We start from the raw sequence: 23,830 nt of genomic DNA, 5'->3' as shown, positions 1-23,830 counted from the left end.
TACATGACCCCAACAGGGGCCAAGGATCAACCTGCAACCCAGGTATGGTGTGCCCTTGACTGAGAATCAAACCCACGCACCTTTGGTCCAAGGGCTGACGCTCTAACTACTGAGCCAAACCAACCAGGGTACATACAAGACACTTCTGAAAGTGAAAGGGGGAGCTCTTCATAATTACAACCCTATCAGTAAGTATGGTCACTTGCTCTAAGTTCCTTAAGCACCTGTCTTACTCTCCTTGGATTCCTCAATGCCTAGAACAGAGTTCAGTTCACAGTAGGTAATCAGTACATTTGCCCCGAGCAACTGACCAAAGGTAAGCACACATTTGGGAGTAATAAATTACTCAAGCTACACTGCAATATAGCTATCTCGATGGCCATGAAAAACGAACTCCTGCTCTGGCCAGTTTGGCTCAGCGGTTAGAGCATTGGCCTGCGGTACAGAGAGACCCAGGTTCGGTTCCCGCTAAGGGCACGTACCTCGGTTGCAGTTTGTCCCCGGCCCTGGTTGGGTCGTGCAGGTGGCAGCCACTCGATGTGTCCCTTTCACGTCGATGTTTCTCTCTCTCTCTCCCTCCCACTCTATCTGAACAAAATATCAAAAAATGTCCTCAAGTGAGGATAAAATAAATAAATAAATAAAAATTAAAAACAAAAAAACAAACTCCTGGTGTTTAAAGGCAGCTTCAACACACCACAGATTCTTATTTTCACAAGATGAATGAAGGAAAGGTACTACTATCCCATATGCCATAAAAAGAATTATTGAAGCATAATATGACTTGCTCAGCATCATTCTTCATCTTTTTATTTATTTTTATTTTTTTTATTTATTTTTTATCCTCACCCGAGGACATTTTTCCGATTTTTGTACAGATAGAGTGGGAGGGAGGGGGGAGGAGAGAGAGAGAGAGAGAGAAACATTGACGTGAAAGGGACACATCGAGTGGCTGCCACCCGCACGACCAACCAGGGCTGGGGACAAACTGCAACCGAGGTACGTGCCCTTAGCGGGAACCGAACCCGAGTCTCTCCGGACCGCAGGCCAACGCTCCAACCGCTGAGCCAAACCGGCCAGGGCCATTCTTCATCTTTTTAAATAAAGCATATATAAACTATTGAATGCAACGTTATGTCAAAAACAACAAGAGTCTAAAACATGAAATATAACCTTTGTTCCATTAAATTACACAATACTTAAAACCACTTTTGTAGATAAGAATTATTAACTCAGGAAAAAGAGAATACTACTTCCAATTAACTCTTGAAAGAACCGCTGGTCATTCTACAGAGCAATGTTTCTCTGCGGGGTTCAAACCTAGAAGCTTTCCTCCAGTTTTTCTAAGCTTTAATGTTAGACAAAGGCTGGCAGACATGAATTAAACATATCCATCATAACTACACTTTCTTTTACAGAAGGTATAAATATTTCGCTTTGGGAAAACTTCCTTAAAATAACTGACCCTTAAGTAAAGCACTTAAACTATAAATTGATTGTTTTGAGTACTTAAAATTTGGTCTAGCCATAGTCGAAACAAAATTCTATCTTCTGTACAAATCCAAATAAAAGCAATGCTTCTAAGTGCTCTAATAACATAAAGATGAGGTCAAACTAGCAAACTACTACCACTACTACTAACAACAGCTAACACTGAGCCTGTACCGTGTGCCAAGCACAGCCAGAAGCACTTGACAGACAGTGAGTAACTCCTGTCATCCATACAACCATGCTATCAGGGAGGCACTATTATTTTACTGATTTTACAGACTAGCCAATTAAGTAAACTGCCCAAGGTTACAGCTAGGTCTGGGGCTGGAATTTAAGTCCAGTCACTCTGCTGCCAAACCTGCTACTTCCAGCAACATGTCCTGATGTCTCTTAATATACACAGTTTATAGTGCTATAACTTGAAATAATCCTTTCAGAAAGCAGTCTGGCAACAGATCAGGAGCCATGAAAACGTTCTTCCTACTGATACATCTGGGTATCTATCATATGCAGTCTGCTGACATAGAGTCACCACAACTTTCTTTAAACAAAAAAGAAAAAGTGGAACAGTTTAAATGCCTAATAGGGATATGATTACACAAAGCATACTCACTCTAATGACAACTAAAAATAATGGCCATAAAGACTGCAACAACTGAAAAAAAATTTATACCAAATATTGACTTTTTAAAAAGTAAATATAATACTATGATTACAATTATGAAGCAAACAGCTAAAGGATGTAAATACCTAAATGCTGACATAGTTGTCTTCAATATATTTGTATTTTCTCACTTTCTATTCAAATGTTTTAAATAGAATTAATATTACTTTTGTAAGAAAACAATGTATACATTTAAAATATATTATAAAACCACACATTAACTATACACTAATATTCAAATATATGTGTACTCCAGCAAATAAGTTCATCATAGACAGGCCAATAGAGGAGGGAAAGGACAGACAGTTAGCTCTTTTTTTTAAATAATTTCCTCCTTTACTTATTTACATATTTTTGGTATTTGCCCCTAGTGGGAACCGAACCCACGACTCTCTGGTCCGCAGGCCGATGCTCCAACCGCTGAGCCAAACCGGCCAGGGGAACAGTCTGCTCTTTGTCACACAACATGCAAGCTCCCTATTTGGATAATAAAGTGTGACTTTATTAAGCAAGACTCTTCTGTCCACTCTACTACGTATATATATTTGGTATATTTCCCAAGAACCAATGGAAAGGGCCCAAGCCATCCATGCTAGTAAAAATAGCAGCATCTTACATCTGGATAAATGCTAAGAGCTGTGTGACAATCAACAAGTCACTTGACCTCCATGCTTTGGTTTCTTCATCATAAAAATAAAAGTACAATCCAATTGCTAGAGAAAAATGGACAAAATAAAATAATCACATCTGAAAAGAAATGGAGGGAAACAGTAACCTCCAGAAACATCTTAAACTTTGTTGATATAAGTATGGCAAAGACCCAGAGAAGCTATCTCAAAAACTCAAACCCTCTCAACCCACCCACAAGGCCTTAATCATTTTATTTCCATGACAATTGTTAACGTGTTTACTTAACACCAGTTAACAGCTATTATATAATACACTTAATGTTTTGATGCTTTTCATTATCTTCTTTATGAGTTTACACTACAAAGAGCTCCCCAAACAGCACCTTTTCTCTAATTGGTCCCCTTCACCTAAAGTCCAACCCCTAACTCGCTCTACGCACCAAGTCCAGTTCACAGGAAATGCTGACTTAAGCTGGAAATTAATTCTGGGCCCTACTACAGATTTGGCGCCAGTTTAAAAAGATCCTTTTCAAACATTCTAGAATAAACCCTCCACGGCGCACCGTGGTCCGGTCTTTCAGCTTTGTGGTCCAGGATAACTCGAGATTCTCTGGGCTGAACACACACCGTCGGAGGGTGTGTGATGGCACGAAGTCTGCAGCAGGATCAGACGTGGGAGACAAACTGAAACTTGGGGCGGGTTCACGCCCTCGCCCCCGTCGCCCCCGCAGAGCGTGCACTCAGACCCCCAGCTACGAGCAGCGCCGATCAGCCCGGATGGACCCGGCTCCCGGGAGCCACGCCGAGCCCTGCTTTGCGGGGGGGAGAGGAGGATCCGCGCGGGGCGGGCGTGGGGTCGCGGGAATGAGGCCGGCCCTCCCCGAGGCCGCAGGACCCGTCGCCCCCCTCGGCCGCTGGGCAGCCCCGGCTCACCGGCTCCGGGGCGCTCCATGGTGGCGGCGCCGGCGGGCCGGGCGACTCCGCAGGCAGCAGCGGCGGCGGCCGGGCGCGGCGGCCTAAGGCCGGGCGCGAGGCGGAGGCGGAGGCCGGGGCGCGGCCGGGCCCTAGTGGGCGGCGCGCGGGGGCGGGGGCCGCGGTGGGCGGCCGGGGCCAGGGCCGCCGCGAGCCGGCCTGCGCGGGCGCGGAGCCCCCCGAGCCGCAGGCCCCGCAGGAGCTGCATGCCCAGGCCGGCCGCCCGGAAGGAGCGGAAGGGCCTCCCCGGCGCGCAGACGGTACCCGATCCGGGCTGCGCGCGGTGGGAGGGGCTGGGGAGCCGCGATCCGGCCCAGCGGAGAGCGGGGCTCCTCTCCGCCCCGCGACCCGGCCCCCGCCTTCGTCCCCCGCGGACGGCCGCCTGCAGCCTTTGGCTGCCCTCAGTCACTTCCCGTGCCCGGCCTTTCCGTCCCACGCTTTGAGGGGTGACACTGGGACCCAGCTGAAAGCATTTCCTGGCCTAGGGTCTCCTGAGGATCCTTGTGTTTAGTTTTTGCAAAGAGCTTTCAGAACTTAGATCTGTGATTACAGAGTATTTGAGAAGAGCAAGCTGTACAGGAACGGCATCTTGACTATGTATGGTTAGATACTTTATTTTGCTTTTTATGTTATTTTTAAAAATATGTTTTTATTGATTTTTTTAGAGAGAGGAAGGGAGAGAAACATAGATGTGAGAGAGATACATCGTCCACCCTCGTCCTCTCCTGCAGGCCCGGGCACGCACTCGCCGCACCCGCTGGGCTTATTTTGTCTTTTTTAAAAAGCCAAATTGTGGCAAAGTCTCAAATTGTTAACAGTGGTTTATGCCTACAAATTAAATGGTAACCAGCTATGAGTTATTGCAGGTTAGGGCACTAGTGTGGGTAAAATGGAAGAAAAGCAATTTAATTTTTTAAAAAAACAACTTATTAGCTTGGTACAGAATTATGAAATTTTCTGTTAAGTGCAAAGAAACCATGCATTGAGAAAATTAGGTGCATCTCTCAACAAATTAGCCTCTTTTTTGAATAACACTAGACTTATTTTGAACATATCCTAGAATGGGGTTGGAAGCAAAGACCTCATTACAACAATCGATCATACAAAATAAGTCATAAAGCTTGTTACTCTCATATTAAAATGATTCTGATGTTATTGGAGAAAATCAGGTATCCCTTTTCCCACTGAGTACTGGGGGTGGGATCCTTATGAAATCTAGAGAAAAAGAATTTTCTGAGACTCTCAGGATGGTGAGTGATTTTTATTTGCATGGAATTACATCTCTGGGTTTGTAAGGTCCCATTTCCCCTAATCCAGTCCTGGAAGAAGTGCAGGATTGATCCAATAGAGCTAAAAGCAAAGCCAGTGTCCAGAGTTTCCCATCCGTGTTGGAATTGGGTCTGGTTTAGCATTAGGCTACTTGCAGTCCATCAGTCCATTGTGGGTGGGTTCCACATGGCTGTGGGCCATGTGGGTGAAGGCAGGAGCACAGGAGCATGAGAGCCACCAAGAGAGCAAGAGCAAAAGATGGAACTCCTTTGTTCAGGAGATTAAATGTCTCAAATCTTCTTGCAATGGCCTTTCCTGCTCTGGCCAATGACCTGTTCCCAGGTGTGACTGACAGGCAAGTATTCCCTATTTCACCCAGACTTTTCTGAGCATGCGTCTGTTCTCCCAGTCTCCAGCCCTTTCCCTCAGCAAGCTGTGGGAATGGAAGGGTGGCTTCCTGGGGAGTGTTAAACTGCAACTTCCTGGCAAAGCTGTACCAATGGCATGCCTACACTATCTGTCCTTCCCTTTGCTCCTTTCCTATTATTAATAACTGAGTTAGTTATAACAGTATCACTAGCAAGATGAGTACTTGGTTTGCACACTCACAATTATGAGCTGATTAGAGAGGTACAGTAGGTTCTCCTAATATTTAATACCTGAGCTCCCTCCTGAGGTTGAGCAGGTGAATATGACAGGTCTTTTTCTTAAGGAGTTGATTACCTACCTAATTGAGAAAAACACGTGAGTAACTGCAGTAAGTAATAAAGTAAAAAATAATCCATGTTGCCTGGCCGGTGTGGCTCAGTGGTTGAGCGTCAACCCATGCACCAGGAGGTTGCTAGTTCGATTCCTTGTCAGAGCACATGCCCAGGTTGTGAGCTCAATCCCCAGTGGGGGGTATGCAGGAGGCAGCCAATCGATGTTCTCTCTCATCGATGTTTCTGTCTCTCTCCCTCTCCCTTCCTCTCTAGAAAATAAATAAATGAAAAGTAATCCATGTTAATCTTAAAGGGGATCAGAATATGGCACCCCAAAATGTGCTACTTCTGGGGCTCCAAATGGTTCCTGACATCTCTGTTTAATCATTCCAGGCTGTCCCTAGCCCCAGCCCTTGCCTCACTGAGCTCCCCTGGTCCAGTCTCCTTTCCAGGAAGTCCTCTGCCCTCTTCAGACATGGGCTGACTGGTGGTTTACCTGGCCATGGCGGATCCTCTCAGTCAGAGTGATAGTCTTGCATATTAGAAGACTAATTCCTTCCCTATAAATTACACTCTGCTTAAGGGATAGGGCAGGGTGGGTGATATCACAAATTATTTAACTTCTGAGAGTGATAGAATTTATTGAGATCCCAAGTTCCTTTACACTCGACAGCACTTTTTCTCCCAAAAGGACGATGTGTACTGCCAAAGTCACTGGGCTGTAAGTTTTAAAAGACAAAATTCAACTGAGGAAATTTAAAGATCTTACTGAGTCCGGTTTGTGTGGCTCAGTGAATTGAGCGTCATGGACTGAGAGGTCCTGATTCAATTCCCAGTCAAGGCGCATGCCTGGGTTGTGAGCTCCGTTCCCAGTGTGGGGCATGCAGGAGGCAGCTGATAGATGTGTATCTCTCTCATATCAATGTTTCTATCTCTCTTCCTCTCTCTCTCAAAAAAAATCAATAAAAGCATATTTTTTTAAAAGATCTTATTAAAAGGAGCTTGCTCCAAGGAACTGAACAAAATTAAAGACTTTCATAGGCAGAAGGGAACAGGAACAAAATAGTTATGCTAGGCAAAAAAGCAGATTGATTATGGCCCGGTCATTTTTCTTCAGGAGATGGTAGGGGTCTACCAGGCAGATTACCTGATATTGTTAATTAGGTGATTCCTGATTGACTGGTTTAAGATTCCATGTGTGGCCCTGGCCGGTTTGGCTCAGCGGTTAGAGCGTCGGCCTGCGGTCCGGAGAGACCCGGGTTCGGTTCCCGCTAAGGGCACGTACCTCGGTTGCAGTTTGTCCCTGGCCCTGGTTGGTCGTGCAGGTGGCAGCCACTCGGTGTGTCCCTTTCACATCGATGTTTCTCTCTCTCTCTTCCTCTCTCCCCCTCCCACTCTACCTGAACAAAAAATAGAAAAATGTCCTCAGGTGAGGATAAAAAAAAAAAAAAAAATTTAAAAGATTCCATGTGTGGGAGCAACTTCATTTTGGGCTTGTTGTCTTGTTTTTAACAGAAGGGCTCAGGTTCAAGCTACCACACTGCTTCAGATCCATGACCCCTCTCTTGACCTTCAGGGCATGTTGCCAAATTGGCTCATTCCCCCTACCAGACTTCTTTCTCTGGTGAGTCCTCTCAAGTCCCGTATTTCTCGCTTGTGATATGGTTCTGTCCCCATGCATCCTTACCAAACAGTTGATGCTGCTTTAAGTCTTGTGCTGGGAAGTATCAAATGACAAAGTTAAAACAATTTAGTAAAGAGTCTGATGTCCTTTATTCAAGGGAAAACAGTCCAGTGCTTGAGAAGCAGTGGAGAATGCTCCCTGGGGCATTTGGGGCAAGTATAAGGCTAGTAATTATAAGGCTGGTAAGTCCTATTTTCTAGGGTAAGGTAAATTATCTAAACCTGAGTTGAAGGACTGTGATTGGTGGTAGGTTTCTTTGACAGTAAGGCATCTCCAATGAGTGCAAGTTGACTTCGCTTTCGATTTGTGACTCAGGCTGGGTCACTGGAGCAACCTCCATTTTGATATACAAATTATTTGATCGGAGGTTCTTTGGTCCTTCCAATGAACTAGAGCTATAAATGGTTGTTAAGGAAGATGAAGCCATGCAGTTCTGCAGGACATGGTCAAATATCAGTAGAAAGCCAAGTGGGACCCTTTAGTGATTCATGGTGACACAGATGTTACAAATCTCTAAAACAATTCTCTGACTGGCTGGTCTGCTGCCATTTTCCCAAATATTTGTAATTCATCTTGGGTTTCAACTTGGCATCAGAAAACCTCCAGCAAGTTGGACCTTAACTTGTGGGTTTCATTTAATTCTCCTCGTAATGAATAGCTCTGATTCTGATTGTTTCCAAGGTAACAATAAAAGAAAAAGGTTGTTTACCTGTCTAGATCTCCCTCTTGGTTCTAAGATTTATACTTTTCCCACCGTCTTAGCTCATTATTAAAAGTCCTTTCTTTGAAAAGAATTTTTTTTTTTTTATTCCCCTTGCTTTTTTTAATTCCTTGAAAAAAATAATAGAAAAATGTAGGGAACTGCAGAAGTGGGCTCCCTTGGGCTATGTGTTCATCTGAAGGTCAGCCCCAGGCTTATCCTTAGGTCCATTATATATCCTCACTCACCTTTCTTTCCCCCTGCCTGGAGTTTGTTGTGGCCATCTGAATTTCCACAGTAGGCATCCACAAAAAGTCTTGCCTTCTTTTCCTACCCCAGGACCATCACTACATTTATTACACGTAAGGTGACCAACTGTCCTAGATTGCTTAGGGCCATTAAGTTTTAGCACTGAAAGTCCCATGACCCAGGAAAGTCCCTCAGTCCCTGGCAAGCAGCGATGATTATTATTCTAATATGGATCAAAAGAAATGAGATAATGTGTCCAAAGTGTAAACATTTCTGTGGAATTTGAGAGCCAAGAAAGGCTTGAAAGATTATGTAACATTTGAGACCAGATGTGAAAAGGAGTGGATTAAGAGAGCTGGAGCATGGGGGTAACACATTCCAGACGGGGCGGCAGGACCATGCAAGTAGATGCAAAAGAAAGTGGGTCTACCAGTCTGACTGGTTCAAGTGGCACAGGACTGGAAAATAAGGCTGGAAAATTAGGTTGGGACCAGATTATAGAAGGTCTTAAATGCCTGGCTAAGCAATTAGGACTTCATTCCATGAGAATTGGGATGTGTTAAAGAACCCTGACCTTGGAACTGACATGGTGAAGGATGGCTTTAGAAAGACACATCTTCCAGGTCTGAACAGGACTTACTGGAGAGGGCAGAGAGTCAAAGCCTCAAGTCTAGTTAGTTCATGGTACTGCTTAAATCCAAATGTGAGGGGCAGAAAGCTGAACTAATGCATTGGCCTAGAAATAAAATAAAAATGATAGGTTAAGTGATTCAAGACAACAGTTGGTGAAACTTAGCATTGATAATGTGTAGGGGGAAAAAATGGGTTGGCCAGCCCCAAGACATTAGAAGTGAAGTGAATTGGTTGTTCTAAAGCAATCCAGAATGAAGAGAATAAGAAGTGAGAGGATGGAGAATCAGACATGAGTGAGTGAGCAAGATGACAAATAGTGTGCTGGGTAATAGGACCCTGCCCTGATCTCTCAGACAAGTCAATAATTCAGTTCAACAGACTCAAGTGTGAGTGATTTTGTTGTGGAAACCGAAGACAGGACTGCAGAACAGAGAGCACACAGGGACTGGAGGAGCCTATGATTATAAGCACCTAAGAATTTGCAGAAATCTTGGAAAGAGGGCTAGACTTTCACATGCCATCAGAATTTGAGCCAATTTTGCTGTTGAGGGGCTGGAGCAGCATTCAACTAGATTCCAATTAAATGCCCAGGGAAAGAAACTAGTAAAAAACAGAGATACCGTATAAGAAAAACTGATTGAATAATAGCGGGGATCAGAACAAGATGAGAGCATTGATCTTAAGAGAGACAGGAGGGAAGCAAGTTAGAATAGATGGATCCTGATAAGTATTTGCATGGCGTCTTGATTAAGGGGGCTACTTTCTAAAGGTGTCAGTTTTCTTGATGAAAACAGGTGGTGAAGTCATAATCTCGGCAATTTAGAAGTTTTATAGATGAAAAAGTGGTCATTGAAATTATGTGTTTAGATGAGGTCACGCAGGGAGAGTGTAATGAGGTCGAAAATTAAGCAGCTGTGAATGGAACACTTTCCCCATCTTTGTGATAACAATCTGATTTTTTTTGTGTGTGTGTACATTTTGTCAGCTGCCTGCTGATACACACTTACTACATTTCTTCCATTCTGTATAAGACTGGGAAATAATTACTATAAGAACATTTAATCAAGAACATGATGCTTTTTCTTCAAACAAAAAGGGATTATTTACTTCTTATGAAGTATATGCTAGTTTGTATCGTTACTCAGAAGATAATGATGCTCTTATGTTGTTTTGGGATAATCTCCGTTTTTATACACTGAAGTAGTTAGTGCTCCTGACCACATTTTGGGCAAATGCCAAATTGGGAGATTAAGCTTAAGAGTTCTAATTAGGCTTCCTGAATTTGATTAGTACTGGGGATTAGTTTCTCATCTGAGAGTTTATCTTACAAGATTTCTAAGCTCAAAACTGTTGTTTTCTTGGTTATTTTTTATATCATATACATCATGTAAACCACCAATATACTACTTTCCAGTAGACCATTCTGCATTAATGATTTGCTGTTGTTTTGTTACGCTCTAGGAAGATTTTCTGAATATTGAAAGTTTGAAGAGCTATTTTAAATTCCACTTTCTGAGTCATCAGGACTGTATATTGTAATGTGTTGGTTTCATTGTCCTCTTGATGTGCTAGAAAGTATTGAGGCAGGTTTTCTTTAAACTTCTCATTGTACATTCTATATGTGTGTTATAATTCTTTCTTCTGGGAGCTATTAACATAGATTGTATTAATAAAGTATTAATATCTGGGTTAGTAGATCTCTTCAGATTTAGTAATTTTATTACGTATTTGGCCTAAGTATTCCTTGTTTTTATCAATATTTAAAACAATATCACATAAGACTTCACTGACAAGACTAACCTTATTTGCATGTCAGAGTATAATTGACATTTACTACATTGTGAAGTTTTCTTTGACAGTAAAACAAATAGAAAAAAAAATAAATAGAACAAGTTTAAAAGTTCCAGAAAGAAATAGAATCAGAATTGAAGGAAACTTGAGTCTATTCTCCCTTACACAGTAAAGGATTTCCTTACAGATAGTCATCTATTTGAATACATTCACTACCTAGCAGCTCTTTGCCTAAATATAGTTTCAGTTCAAATAATATCTGTCATTGTCTATGGATCTATCTATATAATGAAAAAATCCAAAATAATTATAATCAACAAAACTCCATCACCAAAAGTTCCATCACCAAAAGGTATCAACTATCCAAGATCCTCTGACTTGCACAATCTTTATCACTTTATTGACACCAAGTACATTTCATAGACATAATTTCTATATATAAATAAACAATATATAATAATTTATGCCACTTTTATTTAATATTTTTTCAAATAAGTATTTTTCTATATGATATAATTTATATTATATTATTACATTTTGTTTTATTATACCATCATTATTTAAGCAGTCCCTAAATCCTGATCATTTTGGTTGTTTGGCTTTCCAGTCTAATATACTTACAAATATCCTTGGATTTTCCCTCCTTTCTTTTATACTATTTTCTTGACACAAACATCAAAAGTAAATTTACCAGGGTAAGAGAAACTTGTTTGATATGACGGCTTTTGTTTAAGTAGTATATCAGATTTGCAGGGGGGAAAAGTATAATGTAAAAGGTATCTGCTCCCAAAAAACCCTCACCTACATTGGATTTATTTTTCACCAGGTACTTCCTAATTGTGTATGGTTACACTTCTTTATTTAATTTTTAAAAGATATTTGAAATGCAACTTTATTCTGAGTCTAAGCAAAAAGGAATGGATGGGACTGGCAGTAACAAATAAGGTTTCAGCACTGAGTATTGTGATGTGAACTAGCAGTCTTATATTTGAAACTCAATAAGGAGACAGCTGCGTTCCAAAACAACAAAATATGGAGGTCCAAAAAATGAAGGTATTTTGTTAACTGCTGTATTCACCCCAAAGCCCACTCATCTCCTTCAGGATCCCAGAGATCGAGCACCTGCTCTGCTTAGCTGTATAATAAAGTGGCAAACACACTGCACTACTGACGTAAGACAGTTGCCTATGAAACTAGACTTCCGATTCTGGGCTCCAGCCTCCCTTTCTCACAGGTGATCATCCTCATCTGGGAGAGCGCTGGTCCGAGCGACCTCCAGATCACACTCACACTGTGCTGCCAAAGTGGGTCCACGACAACCTCGGGTAGGCCGAGAGCAGCCCTGGCGACAACCTCCAAGTTAGGGTCTCCGATGAGCTTTCTAGCAAGCCAGGGGAAGGGCTTTCGAAGTTGTAGTTGCTTTAGGCAGAAATGTCATAGTACTTAACATTCTTCTTTTGGTGGAAGACAATTGATTTTGCCTTCACTTTCCGGTCTTAAATATTTACTTTGTTGCCATACAACTCGCTGGGGATGCTTTCACACACTGGTACCAGATCTCTATGCCAGCTAGACACATTCTTGTTAGTAACTCTCGAAGTTACTGGGCTTGACTGTAATAGCCATCTTCCAGTCCATCAAATTTCTCCTGACCAGCTGAATCCCATATATTACACTTAATAGGTCCTCTGTTGGTGTGAAACACCAGGGATGGACCTCAACAGCCAGGGTAGGTACATGCTTCTCAAAATCACCTGTCAGATAGCATTTCATGAATGTAGTTTTTCCAGTCCCACTGTCACCAACCAATACAAGTTTGAACTGAACTTGGGGTTCTCCTTGGGCAGCCATGGTGATGTTACTTCCAGAAGTGTCTCCAGGACCGTCTGACTGAGAGCTCTATGGTCGTTCTTTTTATTTTTTATTTTTCTTTATTAATTTTTAGAGGGAGAGGGAAAGAGAGACAGAAACATTGATGAGAAAGAACATTGATTGGCAGCATCCTGCATGCCCCCCACTGGGGATCAGGCCAAAAACCCAGCATGTGTCCTGACCGGGAATTGAACTAGCAACCCTTTGGTGCATGGGTCAGTACTCAACCAGTAAGCCAAACTGGCCAGACTATGATTGTTCTTCTTAAATCATCAGCAATGCCGACATTTTTCTAATGGTCAAATGTGCATCAAGCGCTTAATATACTGCCAAAAATTCGGTGGGTCTTATAAATAGGCATCATTGTCCATAAGCAGCATAGCGAAGTGCTTAAGAGCGTGGACTCTGAAAGCCAGATTGCCGTCTGTAATGAGCTTTTGAGGTAGGTCCCCGGACCGTTAAAATTGCCTACCCGATTAAGTATGAGTTCTTCAGCTATGAATCCAACCTCCCCACTCCCAACACACACATAATTCGTCTCTACACACTCTTTTTGGGGAGGATTATTATTATTCTTTAACACTTTTCAAATACATTAAGCAAACTAATAATGTACTATTTCCTAAGCATCCTTGAAGACTTCCAACTATTCTATTCTAGTGTATGATGTTTACTTCACCTTAAATTTCTTCATTACCAGTAGAAAAATATTTTAGTTCTTTCTTTAATATTCATCTCACATGTTCCCTTTATGTGATTTTCCCAACTAAATGAGAATATGCTCTACTCTGAACTTCTCTTGTGCTTTACTTTTACCTCTGTTGGAATATTTCAAATATTCTACCTTTTATTATAGGCAGTCCTCTTGTTGGATAGTTATTAAGGGATCTTAGCACTTAGGACAGACTTGATTTTTTTTTTTTCTGAAATAAATTAAGAATTGACAGATTTATGCCTACAAACCAAGGTCTCATCCCATCTAGGCTATATAAATAAAATGGGAAGTCTAGGAAATTTCTGAATACTTTTAAATAATATTTTTGAATTGATGATCTAGCAGTTTCCTGATTAAAGCCTTCTAGTGGCTATACTTTTTAAAAATCAATCTTTGTCTTGCTTTTTTATTGTTGTTATTTTGTTTTGTTTTTGTAGACATTTGCCTTCCATCATTCTCAAGGTTGTGTCTCAACGCATTTGACCCCAAGACCTTGAGCTAATCCTGACAGAAGAAAGAAATTTATCAGCAGCTTCGTTTCACTGTCTTAAAGGGCTTAGAGTTTCATATTCCTCAGTCCTGGTCTCTGGTGTCTCCTCTACAATGCCTGGGCTCCTCTGTTGTTTATTAACTCTTTCTAATTTACTTGCCTTACTTTGGATTGATTGAGACCCCCCTGTAACCTCTCCATTTCATTTTTTCCTCCTCTAGTGATATGGAAATGACATTCTCTATGTTGATTTTTTTAAGGGGTTCTCCTAAATAGTTAACAGAAATGCTTATGAAAATCTAAAGTTAATATCTTTACCCTTTCCCAGGATAACAGAAGGGACCGTAGAAGGTTTTAAGTTAAACTATTTCTACACTATTATTGCCAAATAATCTCTTTTCTCTCACAAGTTTTAAAAATTAGCTCATTGTCTTTGGAGCACTGTAGTTTCACTTTTATGAACCTAGGCCTGAATTTATTTTACTTATGTGCTAGGAAACATTTTGCTTCCTGAATCTGAGAATTGGTACCTCTTAAGAATTCTGGAAAATAGTCAGCCATTGTTTGTTCATTTGTTAATGCCTATATTTATCATCTTTTTTCCCTTTTTCTAAAACTCTAATTGAATTATGTTAAAAATTCTTACTTTGTCCTCAATTCCTTTCAACCTCTCTATATTCTCCATTTCTTGGTCTCTCTGAGCTTCATGTTGGATAAGTTCTTCAAATGTTTCATCCAGTTCACTAATCCTTCCTTCAGCTTTGTCTAAAATGCTGTTTACCCAATCACTGAGTTTTGAATTTCAGGCATTATATTTTTCATTCATTTATGGGCCTCTATTTGGTTCTTTTTAAAATTTGCTTGTGTTTTTTTTCTAGTCTATTGCTCATGTTTTTAAGTCTCTTTTTATTTCTTTAAACATGTTAACCATGTTGTTTTATATTTCATATCTAATAATCCTAATAACTGAAGTCTTTGTAGATTTAATTATACTTTTTGGATTTTGTTCCAGGTTCTGTTTTACATTTCCTTTATTTCTTATATATTTTGTGATTTTTTAAAAAAATTGTAAGCTTGTATTGGAAATTCTCTGAAGCCTGGTTTGAAGTTACATTCCTCCAAAAAAGATAAAGACTTGTCTCTATGTCACCAGGGGGCACTATTAACATGGAACAATTTAAATTAAACTCCCTACTTAATGTTTTATACTTCATAAGTAGGGTTGTCAAATAAAATACAAGACACCCAGTTAAATTTTTTATATAAATGAATAATTTTAGCTCAATATTTAGGGCATGTACTAAAAAATTATTCAAGTTTAACAGGGCATTCTCCATTTTTATTTGCTAAATCAGGCAACCTTACACATAGCTTGAAATGGGCTTCAAACCAACATAAGCACTTGCTTTAGGTTATAAAGCCTCGGGGAATATTCTTTTTCACCATTCTCCCAGGGCAGCTGTACATTTATAACATCATTTTCTTTAAGGTAAATTTATTTCTTGTTCATTGTTATACTGAGAGTGTTGGTCATTAGAATTTCAGATCTATGCAGTGAATTCCCATAAATCCTTAGCTTTAGCCAGGCCAGTGTGGCTCAGTGGATTGAGCATTATGCCACGGACCGGGAGATCCCAGTTTGATTCCCAGTCGGGGCACATGCCCAAGTTGTGGGAGTAATACCCAGCAGAGGGCGTGCAGGAGGCAGCCAATTGATGTTTCTTTCTCACATTGATGTTTCTCTCTCTCTCTCTAAAACATCAATAAAAACATATTTCAAAAAATCCTTAGCTTTATTTTCTATCCTCTGCACACCATGTAGTTTTTCAAAATATAAACTTAAGGTCCCTTAGCTTGACCCTTGGGGTGAAAACCAGCTTCACAGATTACTTACCTGTATTGATAAAAGAAATGTCCAAACCTATAGAGAATTTTCATAAGAGTTTATGTGAGCCAAACTGATGCTATTTGTTGAGGAACAATATCACGAATGCTCCTGAGGACAACTTTTGTAGTTTCTATGTGCATTTGAAAATATGGAGGGGATGTAAGGAAGAGTGCATGAAGGTGAGAGAAAGCAAGATGGGGGGGATGTATGTGAGGAGGGGTCTGAAATGGAACATTTCAAAGGTGTTTAACCTAGATGCACAGGAACAATGGACAGGGCTTACTTAATGCAAAGATAGTCTTTTACTAAATAAGTTATGTGCCTGAGGCATGACTACCCACCAGGACTTGCTCAGTTAGAAATTTGGTAGTAAGCCTGTGAGGTTATTTTCCCTAGGATGCTTTATTTGGTCCACACCTTTCAGGAGTCTTTTCTTTTTTTTTTTGGTTGTTTTTTCTACAGATCACTTACATTTTTGCCTGCTCCATAAAGCATTTAAAAATATTTTTACATAGTTTATCCAGTATTTCCAGCTGATTTTGGCAGCAGGAGATCAGAGAAAATATGTTGTAGGGTGGAGTCATTCAGAATATATCAAACGATATTCTATCAGAGTCCGATATCCTTCCATCCTTTGTTCCTGCTAATTCTGAAATCTGGTGTTCTTGGTGGTGTCTCCTCCAAATCTTAACACTTTTTACCGGTTCATGGGTCTAGTCCAGAGTAGTTAGCATAATTTGATTTTGCTTTCATACTCTGTAAAGGCAGGTTATCTGTCGAGTGACAGAGTATGGCACCTTGCTTTGCGCTTTATTTAGTGACTTGAGCCCACTGTCACATCTGTTTCCTAGCAGTGCGCTTTCATTTGAGGCTAGAATCGGCTTCCCAGTGCCCTTATCTCTTGAGAAGTTTTATGGAATATGGGAAAATTTAATGCTCCCCCCCCCCCAACCTCCTAACTTGTCTGAGTCCAGAGGAATCCCATTCCTACTGACACATCTTTATCTGCAGTTTCTGGATTTCTTATGGGATTAGCCTTATATGAGTTTTCTAGTTGCCTTGAGGGAGAAGACCAGTTTTCAAAGCAGGGTTAAATTCTCTGGACACTTCTGCTTTCATGGCTGAGTGACCAGTAGCTTCTTCCTCCTCCCTGTCCGTCCCATCAGAATCTTAGCTTGTCTTGCTTCTAGACCCTTCCAGCACTGACACTCTTGGTTCCAATGGTAGCTGCAGCTGGCTAACACCAGACTGTGAAAGCCAATTTGGTAAATTTCAGGAATTTTGAGAGCTGGTGATTAAGCCCAGCTATCACAAAAATTAAATTATAGAAACTTATAATTAAATAACGTGTATTTAAAACAATATAAGTATAAAGCTCTTAGAAAAGAAGAAAACATGCCCAGCCTGTGTGGCTCAGTGGATGGAGCATTGTCCCATGGACTGAGAGGTCCTGGCTCTGTTCCTGGTCAGGGCACGTGCAGGGGTTGCAGGCTCCATCCCCCGTAGGGGAAGCGCAGGAGGCAGCCAATCAATGTTTCTCTCTGATGTCGATGTTTCTCTCTCTCTCTCCCTTCCTCTCTCTCTAAAAAATCAATAAAAACATACTTTAAAATAAGAAGAAGAGAAGAAAACATAGAAGTCGATCTTTGTGCCTTGGGTTAGGCAAGGGTTTCTTAAACATGACACCAAAAGCACAAGTAACAAAAGAAAAGAAGTAAGTAAATGAAACTGCTTCAACATTTTAGTTTCATGCTTTAAATGACATTACTAAGAAAGTGAAAATACAACACACACAATGGGACAAAATATTTGCAAACCATATATTGGTTTAGGAACTTGTATTCAGAATACATGGGGAAAATACTCATATAACTCAATAATAAAAAAAAAAAATAACCCAATTAAAAGACAGATAAATGATTTGGATATTTCATCAAAGAACATATACAAATGGTCAATAAGCACATGAAAAGATAGATCCTCAACATCATTAATCAGTAAAGAAATGCAAATAAAAACCACAATGAGATACCACTCCATGCTCATTAGGATGGCTATAATCAAAAAGACAGACTTGGACAAATGTTGGTGAAGCCATGGAGAAATTAGAAATGTTTGGAATAGGCATATACATATATAGAGAAAAGTACATTCTTGGTTTCCTACAGCTGAGCAATCTGGGGTTGGTGGAGGTCACTAGGGTGGATTGACTGCTAATAGTTATAGGGTTTCTTTTTTGAATGGTGAAAATGTTATAAAATTAGGTTGTGGGTTGTGGTTGCACAGATCTATACATATACTGAAAACCATTGAATTGTACACTTTAAATAAATTGCATGGTATGTGAATTATATCTCAATAAGCTGTTATTCAAAAAATAAGACAAATATTCAAAACACATCTCTCTCTGATTTTTTTTACAACATTCTACTATTTTCTATCTCTTGAGTTTATTTACTGAGAGACAGTACCAAGTGGCCCCAAAGCATAGGATCAAATTGTATACAATGTTAAAACAGCAAGGACTATTTATCTCAACTAATAACTTGTTTATTTCTTTATATAAATTAGCCAGATGGCAGTGAGCGATAATACTCTGTACTAATCCCTTAGGAAGTCTAGTTTGCTTGAGCTTTAGACACAGACGTAATGATCTGCCCCATTATAAGAAATATAGCAATGCCACAAAGGACGTCATGACAAATGAAATGATTAGAACATGGCATACAAAGACCATCGGTCATTCTGCTACATTCCATCGATAAATATTTGTTGAGTATTACAGAAAATGCAAAAATGAATTAGATCCTGTTCCTGCAAGCAGTAAAGGCTCAGTCAAGGAAATAGAAACCAATTTAAATAGTTAAAGCTAACAGCATTTAATACACTGATGTAAAAACTTTTGAAAGTGTTTAAGGATTTAAAGTCAGGGGAGCTTCCCCCAGCTTTCAAATTCACGAAAACTGAATTTGAAACTTCTTGTTTTCATGCAGAAGTCAGGAAGATGTAAGAGACTGAAATCAATAATCATGGTGGCCCTGCAGCCCTGGGGTGAAATGTTGGCAGGGGGGTGTGGAAATTGCAGCACAAAGTCACATCTTAACTTCACGTGTCCGCCACCACTGCGGGAGAAAGAGAAATGACTTCTATCTCTGTTCTGCCTTCTAATTCATGCAAATGCATACCTCATTGGCAGAACCTAAACTGTATTTGGAACCCTCTGGCAACAGATAATGGAAAATGTAGTTCTCATTCATCCAACACCTTCTATGAAAGGGAGAGTATGAAAGGGAATGGAAATGGTGCTAAGTACCGACAAGTAATATATGGCTCATTACTGTCAAGGTTTGTAAGGAAATTCCTGAGACTTAAAATGGTATGAGTTAGGGATTGTTTCTTAGTGGCAGGGGATGCAAGCTGCAGAAATCTAGTCTTTTAACTTGACGTGTTTTGGATATTGGACTCCTGGGCACTTTATCAAGTTGACAGGCCCTGAAGTTTGTTAGAAGTTTATCTCCTACCCTCTGGCACATATCTCAAGAAACATAAAGAGTACTTGTGGATTCTTCTCACTTGGTCCAGTCATCATTATGTCACTGATTTGTGACATAATGGATCAGTGTGAAGTCCTGTGGGATGGCAAGACTATCAGATTTTATGTGGACTAAATTATGACAGAGAGCTGGAGATTTGATATAGCCCTGGGACAGGACTTCTGTGAACTGCTTACTTTTCTGGGTAAAAAGTAAGCTGTTTCTGGTGGTCTTTACTTATTGTTATAGAATAGGAATCAGGAAACTAGAGTTTGTAGGCTGGCCATTTGTTTTGGAAATAAAGTTGTTGTTGTTTTTTTTAATTACAGCCATGCCCATTCATCTATTTATTGTCTATGGCTGCTTTCACATTATAACCACAGATTTAGTATTTGGAACAAAGACCTTACTGAACAGCCAAAATATTGTTCTCAAATAAAAGATAAATAGGAATAAAAATGTTTAATTTATTTCTAAAATAAAACCATGGCACCTATATGAAAGTAAACACTAAAATGTATTTAAACAGTTGAAAACAAATACTTTTCTCTGAGATTTGAAATAATCAATACCTAATTACGTGAAATTTTCCCTTTTAGTCTTCTTATTCTAGTATAAAATACCCAGAGCTGTCTATGCTGCTCAACCTCTGGTTTAAAAAAATAAAACCTGTTTAGAAAAATCTATTTTTTATACCATTGGGCAAAGTAATTTGCAATATTTGATTGACAATCCATTATTGCATCTAATGAAGCACATTAAAAAACGAAACTCCTGGTTTTTCTGTTCCACAAAAAGCTCCAGTGAAAATTTCAGCACAAGTCAGGACCCTCATTTGGAATTCAGTAGGACTCACTTGCTCAAGTGCCATTGACCTGAATGAAGAGATTGGCCTATAGTATAGACCCAGACGAATATGTTTATCAAGTAGAATAAACACTCTCTCTTGCTCCAAAATCTCATAACAGGGTGGGGGTGGGAGGGAGAACACAATGGCAAATATTGATTCCCTGACCTTTTAATTTATACTGCCACTTGCAGGAGTTTTTCTTATATTTATTAATTCTCATTTACCCACAATAATTTGCATTTATATAATGCTTCATAGGATTAGTGAGAGGTTTCAAAAACATCTCATTTGACCTCCATATCAACCCAGAAAGCATTTTCTTCTCACAGTTCATAGATAAGGAAACTGAGGCACAGAGAAATTTAGTAAACATTCAGCTTCACAAAGAAAATGACCAAACAGAACATTCACCAAGTATCCACTATATTGTAGGCACCATCGTAACCAGAACTAGAACTCATACCTTGATTTGTAGACTCCTAGTCCAATACTCTTACTATCACAATTCATTACTCCCCAGCATAGTGAGAACTAAGGATGGTACTAGTGGTGGTAACTTTTAAACACATACAAATAAAACAAGCACTGTCCCCAAAGTGAGAATAAGATGACACAAGGAGAAAGGAAGCACAACTATAAACTTTAATGTAAATGTTGTTTATAAAGTTATTGAGGAAATGGCATTAAGATATGCTTATATTACTGCTTAAAGAATTAAGCTGAAGAACAGGAAGTACTTTTTAATAATTTAATTATGACATTCTGAAATATCTAACCACAGGAAACTGTAAAGTATTTATGGATAATTATTATTACAGAGCAAACTTATCTTTTGGGAATGATTCAAATATAGTCCTGCTTAAAGTCAGCAGTTGTGGGAAATGTTTTCCTTCTAGTTCTATTATTCTATGATACTGTCTCTAGTAACAGGGTCTTCCCATCCCCGCCTCCCACAAATACACTTTAATATCCTATAAATCTGTTAGCAAAGACTTTGTAATATCAGATATGAATATGCTTTCTGAAGTATGTGTGATCAAGCTCTGTGCAAATAAGAAGCAGGAATAAGTATGTTTTCGCTTCTTGCTGAGATTATATGCTATCAGATTCACCAGAGTTACTCACTTACTAATTTGTTTGATAAACATTTATTATATATACCCTATGAATATCATTTGTGAAGAATATAAAACAAATTAGTAAAACCTTTTTCTATCTAATAGATTTAAATATATATGTATATACATATATATATATATAGAAAGAGAGAGAGAGAGGAAGGAAGGAAGAGGGTGAGAGAGAGAAACAGCAGATGAGACGGAAACATGATCAGCTGCCTCCCTTAGGACCCTGCAGGACCCCGAAGGACCTACTGGGGATGGAGCTAGAACCTGGGCGCATGCCCTAACTTGAAATCAAACCCTCGACCTCTCAGTGCATGGAAGGATGTTCAGCCAACTCAGCCACACTATCCAGGGCTCTTTATCTAATAGATTTTGAGTAGCCTAGTCACAAACCAATGCTAGTGGCACACATGAATTATTATCTTCATTAGGAAGGCTAGATAATACACAAAGGAAACTAAGCAAGCATCCTTTTGCCGTCTGGGACAAAGGTCAGCAAACATTTTCTGTAAACAGGCAGATTGCAAATATTTTAGGCTTTGCAAGGCCATATGGTTTTTGTTGTAAATATTTTAGGCTTTGCAGGGCCATATGTTCTTTGTTGCAGCAACATAACTCTCTATCATATTGCAAAAGTAGCCATAGATAATACATAAATGAATGGATGTGGCTGCAGTCCAATAAAATGTTATTTATGGACACTGAAATTTGAATTTCATACAGTTTTCATGTGTCACAAAATATTATTCTTTTGATTTGTTAAAAGTCACTTAAAATGTAATAAGTGTCCAGCCAGTGTGGCTCAGTGGTTGAGCGTCGACCCATGTGGCAAGAGGTCGCTGGTTCGATTCCCAGTCAGGACACATGCCCAGGTTGTGGGCCCGATCCCCATTGGGGGGCATGCAGGAGGCAGCCAATCGATGTTCTCTCTCATCGGTGTTTCTATCTCTCTCTCCCTCTCACTTCCTCTCTCTCTCAAATTAATAAAGGCAAAAATTTTTTTTTAAATGTAAAAAGTATTCTTAGCTTATAGGCCATACAAAAACAGGTTGGTAAACCATAACTTTTCAATCCTTGATTAATGAAATTACTGTCTATGAAAAAAATATATAATTGTAGATGGCCATGAAGGATTCAAGCATTATTAAAATAAATATAAAACTAAATGACAAATATTTAAAATATTTTCATACCAAGAGTTTGAAAGATGATAAAGTGTTATGTGGATGGATCAGACCTAGCTCTCCTTAGATGGGTAATTTCAACAACTGGTAGAAAAGGAATACAAATGACTACATACTAAAAGATGAAAAACAAAGATTTTATATTTTCAGATTTGTCACAGTTCTCAGCTTTATGTTGTCTGGAGGTTAAATTTCTTCCCATACAACTCTCTGTGTCTCTGTGCTTGGCTCCCATTTTTATTTTCTGTTTCTTAAATAATTGACCTTGTATATTAGTCAAAGTTCTTTGGAAAAACAGAGCAAATAGGACAGATATTTAGGATATATATATGTACACACACACACACACACACACACACACACACAATTTTTAATAAGGAATTGGCTGATGCAATTATGGAGGCCGAGAAGCCCCATTGTGTGCAGTTGGCAAGCTGGAGACTCTGGAAGCTCATGGTGTAGTTTCAGTTTGAAGATCTGAGTGCCAGCGATAGAAGTCTCGGTCTGAGAGCAAGAGACGATCAATGTCCCAGCTCAACAAATTCTTGTTTTCTTTGCCTTTTTATTTTATTTAGGCCTTTAAGGGCACTAATATGATGCCCACTTGCATTAAGTAGGGTGATCTGCTTTATTCAGTTTTCTCATTCAAATGTTCATTTCACCCAGAAACCACCATGGGCATACCCAGAAGTGTGTAATCAAATATCTGGGCATCCTGTGGCCTGTCAAGTTGACATACCAAATTAATCATCTCATTAGTATTTCCAAAATTATGTGTCACTTTTGGATAGTATGATAGAAAGCAAGTAAGTGGTATATTGTGAGAAAAGCAATTGGTTCTCTTAAAAAAAAAAAAAAAAAAAAAAAAAGAATCAAATTCTAGCCATCCAAGTGTTGGAATGGAGGGAGGATCTTCAAGTTCAGGCTGTGACTGGACCTTAAGGTGGGAGCTAGGACTCTCAGACTTGACAAGAGCCTCCAGAAATTCCCTGCACTGAACATCTCTTGTTTTCTGCCTCACATACTTTTGCTCATTTTTAACTCCCATCTGCTGTAGCAAATAGCTGCCTCAGTTATCACCTGATAGGATCTTGCCTCAATTGCATTGTTTAACTGCCATGTTTTACCCCGAGGCCTCCCGGATGGCATAGGGCTGGTTGTCTGCCAGGACCTACCTGGCTGGCATTCAAGGAAGTGCATTCTGGAAGTGTGAAGACATTAATGCCCCATGGGAGAGCCTTAGCTGGTGTGGGACAGGAGCCAATGTATTAAAATGCTCCCCTGTTCCTTCCCTTAATGGGCAACTCTGAGTCTGCTCGGAAGGTCTTGGCAAGATGACATGCTTTTATTGGCTTTCTGTTCTTTCTTATTTCACTCAGGCTTTGCTTTGA

General features: G+C 39.8%; 1 protein-coding gene and 1 pseudogene across 8 annotated transcripts in view; both read right to left on the bottom strand.

Annotated features, from left to right (window-relative positions):
• AKAP7 (A-kinase anchoring protein 7) overlaps nt 1-3,762 on the bottom strand; it is a 117,218-nt gene extending 113,456 nt beyond the window's left edge. For 5 of the 8 annotated variants that reach the window (XM_036249290.1, XM_036249292.1, XM_036249295.1 and 2 more), the window contains exon 1: nt 3,718-3,762. In XM_036249290.1, the coding sequence (XP_036105183.1) occupies nt 3,718-3,736 (19 nt within the window). In that variant the 5' untranslated portion in view covers nt 3,737-3,762. Of the gene's footprint in view, nt 1-2,771; nt 2,871-3,717 lie in introns of those variants that run through there. The other 3 variants (XM_036249291.1, XM_036249289.1, XM_036249293.1) reach the window with 3 other exon arrangements.
• An 8,249-nt stretch (nt 3,763-12,011) lies between these two features.
• LOC118621840 lies at nt 12,012-12,634 on the bottom strand (annotated as a pseudogene).
• Between the last annotated feature and the right edge of the window lie 11,196 nt (nt 12,635-23,830).

The sequence above is a fragment of the Molossus molossus genome, unplaced genomic scaffold (genome assembly GCF_014108415.1).
Source record: "Molossus molossus isolate mMolMol1 unplaced genomic scaffold, mMolMol1.p scaffold_m16_p_8, whole genome shotgun sequence".
Lineage (NCBI taxonomy): Eukaryota > Metazoa > Chordata > Mammalia > Chiroptera > Molossidae > Molossus > Molossus molossus.
This window is presented reverse-complemented; position numbering and strand designations above follow the sequence as displayed.